Below are 4669 nucleotides of genomic sequence, written 5' to 3'. Positions count from 1 at the left end.
AGAGATGGCTTCATTTGAGAATCTGAACCCTTATCACTGTGATAGCATCATAGCACCAAACTTATTAAGTCTGAATTTGAAACATTTACTGTGATATATCACCGAAGTTCTGCCTTCTTGATCTTCACTGTAACAGTGTAATCCGCTTTCTATCTCAGAAAATTATGCAGAGAATATCCCTGTGATGATTCTACTAATAATGTGCAGTTTAGACTCTAGAGCATGTTTAAAGTTTTAAACTTTACAGTCTTCTAATGATTGCATTGTTCTGAACCTAATATTCTGTTACCTGTATAAATAATGACTGTTCTGAACCTAATATTCTGTATAAAATATTAAAATTTAAATGTTTATTTTATGTATCATTTGTACTTTTGCAATGTCTAAAATTAAAATTGGAATTTACCAGCAATGTCCAGACTCCAGACTCCAATAGGCCATGGAGCTGGCTGTACAGTGTAGGTCCTAGGAACTAGGAAGCCACCTTCAATTAATTATTACACAGTGTAACTGTAAACAGAACACCCAGTGTTTCCCCAACAGTGGCTGTTGTTCTAAGAACAGTGTTCTAACTTTCTAAGTTCTAACTTCTAACTTCTTGCTTCAAAGTTCAATGTTCGCTGTCATTATGAAACAGAGTAAAGAGAAAGGCGTATAATTTTATAAATAAATGATGACATAATTTTATTAGCATCCAGAAATGACCAAATAAATTTTTTTAAATAGTAAAATACATATCTGGATTCTGAACTTGAAGACTGATATAATATATTTGTCAATTTTCTTTTTTCAGTTTCAGACTTCAGTGAATGTCATCATCATTCATGGCAACTTCAAGTTCAGCCATTCATGAGGCAGAGGAAGTGGCACATGACGCTGAAACAACCCAGAAATTTGATCCAAAGTCACCACTTTGGAAATATGTCACTACTGTTGGGAAGATCCAAGGAGGTGGATCATTGGCATGGGTTTGCAGTGAGTGTAAAAAGGAGTTTAAGGGGTCATACACACGGGTTAAAGCACATTTGCTTGGGTTAAGAAACCAAGGGGTTCGAATATGTAGTGGCCCACCTAAAGAGAATGGGAAAGATGGAAATGGTTTAAGCAAGGTAAAAATTGCAAAATATCAGAGAGAACAAGAAGAGGCAGATGCTAAAGCAAATGAAGCAAATCCTGTCTCCTATTTAAAACACTCAGTCTCAAAGCCTCCACTTTATTCTCATGCAAATGTTGGGTCAAAGCGGTCAAATTTGGGACCGCTTGAGAAGAGTTTTAATAATGATGCTCGAGAGATAGCAGATGCAGCTGTAGCCCAATGCATTTATGCAAATGGCCTTCCCTTTAACCTTGTGCGATCTCCTTACTGGGCAAAGATGGTAAAATGTTTGACTGAAGCCCCAAGAGGGTACAAGAGCCCTGGGTATGAGAAGATACGCACCACATTGTTGAGTGCTCAAAAGTTAGATTTGGAGGCTAAATTAGCCCCCATTCGTGATTCATGGCTCATTTCAGGGGTGTCCATCATTTCTGATGGATGGAAAGATCAAAGAAATAGGCCTTTGATCAATGTGATTGCTCAGAGCCCACATGGGGCAATGTTTTTGAAGGCAGTGGATTGTGAGGGGCAGGTGAAAGATTCTCAATTCATTGCTAACATCTTGATTGAAGCAATTGAATTGGTGGGGCCTGAAAATGTTGTCCAGGTAATAACTGACAATGCAACGGTGTGTAGAGCAGCAGGCCTAATTGTTGAAGGCAAATATCAGCACATTTTTTGGACCCCTTGTGCTGTGCATTCATTGAACCTCATGTTGAGCAAGTTGGGGAAGCAAATTGAGTGGATTCGAAAAATATTTGAAGAGGCAAAAGAAATTCAAGCCTTTATCACAAACCACCACATGTCCCAAGGCATCTACAGGGAATTTGCTAAGTTGGAGCTGCTTAAGGTACATATACTTAAACTTTAAAGTTTAAAGTTTATTAAATATTTGACTCTAAATTCAAATATCTAAATTGATGAATCATAATAGGTTATTCAATCAAATAATTTCAAATTTGATTCAAATTATGATTTTTGATTTTCAAATTGATTGAAATTTGAAACATTGGCAATTTGACACCTGCAGGTTGCTGAGACTCGATTTGCTTCTCACATCATAGTCTTAACAAGGCTCATGCAGGTGAAAGATGCATTACAATCAATGGTATGCAGTTCTCTTTGGAATCAATGGAGGCAATCCCAATCTGATAGAGCACAAGCAATGAAACGGTTGGTTGTTGATGACGAATGGTGGGATAAGGTGGAGTACCTCTTGGCATTTACTAAGCCAATTGTGGATTTGCTCCGTATGTTTGACACAGATATGCCTAATCTGGGAGAGGTGTATGAGGGCATTGATTCCATGATAGAGAAGATAAGGTTGGTTATAAATGCCAAGGAGAATGACCCAGATGAAATCTTTTACAGAGAAGTAAAAGATATATTGACCAAAAGGTGGAACAAGATGACCACTCCATTGCACCTTTTAGCCTATGCACTGAATCCAAAATATTATGCTGCAGAGTTGCTACGTGATCCAGAAAGAAGCGCACCAAACAAAGACCCAGAAGTCGCAGAAGCATTTAAAAATGCTTTTAGAAAGCTTTTTGTAGATCCTGAAATTGGGCTTCGGATTCGTGCACAGTTTTCTCATTTTGTGGGATCGGAGGGTTGGGGTTGTGATATTGACTGTATGCGGGACAAGAGCAGATTAAGTCCAATTGAGTGGTGGAACTTCTATGGTGGGGCACTTCCACATATCCAAAAATTGGCCATCAAGGTCTTGTCACAGGTTGCTAGTTCTTCTTCAGCAGAAAGGAACTGGAGTACATACGGCTTCATCCATTCAGTGAAGCGAAATAAATAGGGCTCTAAGAAGGCTGAGGAACTAGTGTATATTCATTCAAACCTTCGCCTTCTGTCACACAAGAGAGATGAATACAAATTTGGGCCCAACAAATTATGGGACGTGGAACCAGAGTTGCCTGACTTGGATATGACATTGAATGCCATGTCTCACATGAGTTTGTTTGATTCGGAGCCATCATTGGGAATAGGTGCATCTTCAAGTGGACATGGAAGCAATGTTCCCACTCCCAGTGCCACTTCTAGAGAGGATGTGGAAGTGGAACATTATAGTGGCATGAATGAAGACATATTTGATGATATGTAAATTTGTAATTTATGATGGTGTTTTAACTTTTAACTTTTAAACTTTTAAGTTTTGAACAACCATATGAATTATGACTTTATGAGTAATGATATTATGATAGTACGACTGCCAGTCATAGTTCATTTTGAAATTTGTACTTTCATTATCATAGTATGTAGTAATTAGTATGCATTATTAATTTTGGTAATGATGGTGTTTGTGTAAGTTTGTAAATTGTAATTTGTAACTTGTCATGTTGATAACTTGATGTTTGTCATGTTGATAAACATTGTTTGAAATTTGAAACAAAAACTTGATGTCTGAGACTCTGATGATATGTTGAAACTTGAAACTTGAATCATGAATGTTAGAATAATCGTTAATGATGATGGCAATGTTGAATGTTTATGCCATATGGCATATGTTGAAAGTTTGAAACTTGAAACTTGAATTGATGATGATGATGATGAATCATCAATCATCAATCATGATAGATCATAGATAATTTAAATTTAGATTCTGAAATATGAATGGTAATATGAATTTTTTATTTTTAATATATATATATATATATATATATATATATATTTTAAATTTTTATATATTTATTATGTGCCGTTTCCTGCCGTATCGTATCCAGATTTTTTGAAAATTTGCCGTATCCGTTTCAAACCCCGTACCCGTATCCGTTCCCGTATCCGTTTTCTGGTAACTTAGCCTCAAAGGCCTCTTTCTCACATAGGCCGTAAGCATTATAGACTATATTAATCATTGCTGAAGGCTAAGAGTAATTGAAGGTTGATCCCATGAATTCTTGAAAGATTTTGAGATCAGATTACAGTTGAATCAATGTTGCTTCCCAGGGAGATCTCTGTCATGGTCATTGTAAATCTTCCTAAAGAAGAAGAACCTTCTTTCTGTCTAAGAGGATTCTTTATTTGTAACTTCATTACATTGTAAATCTTCTTAAAGAAGAGGAAACTTCTTTCTGTCTAAGAGACTTCTTCATTTGTAACTTCATTAATAGAAGCGAATCTTTCTTTTGGGAAGCTTGGGATTTTGGTCCCTTGGTCACTAATCTAAATTTGGCTGACTGGTACGCTGGAGTAGGCTTATCTCACCTTGACAGTGGTACTTTTAAGAGCTGGTGCATTCTTTACACTTCTGAATTTTCTTCTTGTCTCTTATACCTTGCATTTGCAGCTTAAAAGGCAGCCTCTAATGATTGATTGCATTGCAGGTGCTGATACTAACCCTGAAATCCCTCCTATTTTAAATCCACTTGCATTATATCTATAGTAAATTTGCTTCTCATTTGAACTGTTGTTAGTGGTCTTTCATTATTTGTGCTTACATGTACTTAAAGGTCATTGGTTCCTAAGCACTGTTTCATAAGGTGAAAACACTCTAATCACATAAATTAACTAGAGGTACATGATATTGTGGTTACTTACTGATATATTCTATGTTACCGGATC

At 36.5% G+C, this 4669-nt stretch overlaps 1 protein-coding gene across 1 annotated transcript; it reads left to right on the top strand.

Moving 5' to 3' along the window:
- Positions 1-758: 758 nt before the first annotated feature.
- On the top strand, positions 759-2906 carry LOC149166114 (uncharacterized). The gene is made up of 2 exons (XM_089430050.1): positions 759-1946; positions 2127-2906. The coding sequence occupies exons 1-2, from the start codon at positions 810-812 to the stop codon at positions 2904-2906; spliced, it is 1917 nt and encodes a 638-aa protein (XP_089286176.1). The 5' UTR covers positions 759-809.
- Positions 2907-4669: the final 1763 nt, after the last annotated feature.

Source organism: Pinus tabuliformis, chromosome 5_1 (assembly GCF_031772625.1).
Source record: "Pinus tabuliformis cultivar Carrire ecotype Pingquan chromosome 5_1, CPIR1, whole genome shotgun sequence".
In the NCBI taxonomy this organism is placed as follows: Eukaryota; Viridiplantae; Streptophyta; class Pinopsida; order Pinales; family Pinaceae; genus Pinus; species Pinus tabuliformis.
The sequence above is the reverse complement of the archived record's forward strand: the minus strand, read 5'-3'. Positions and strand labels throughout refer to the sequence as shown.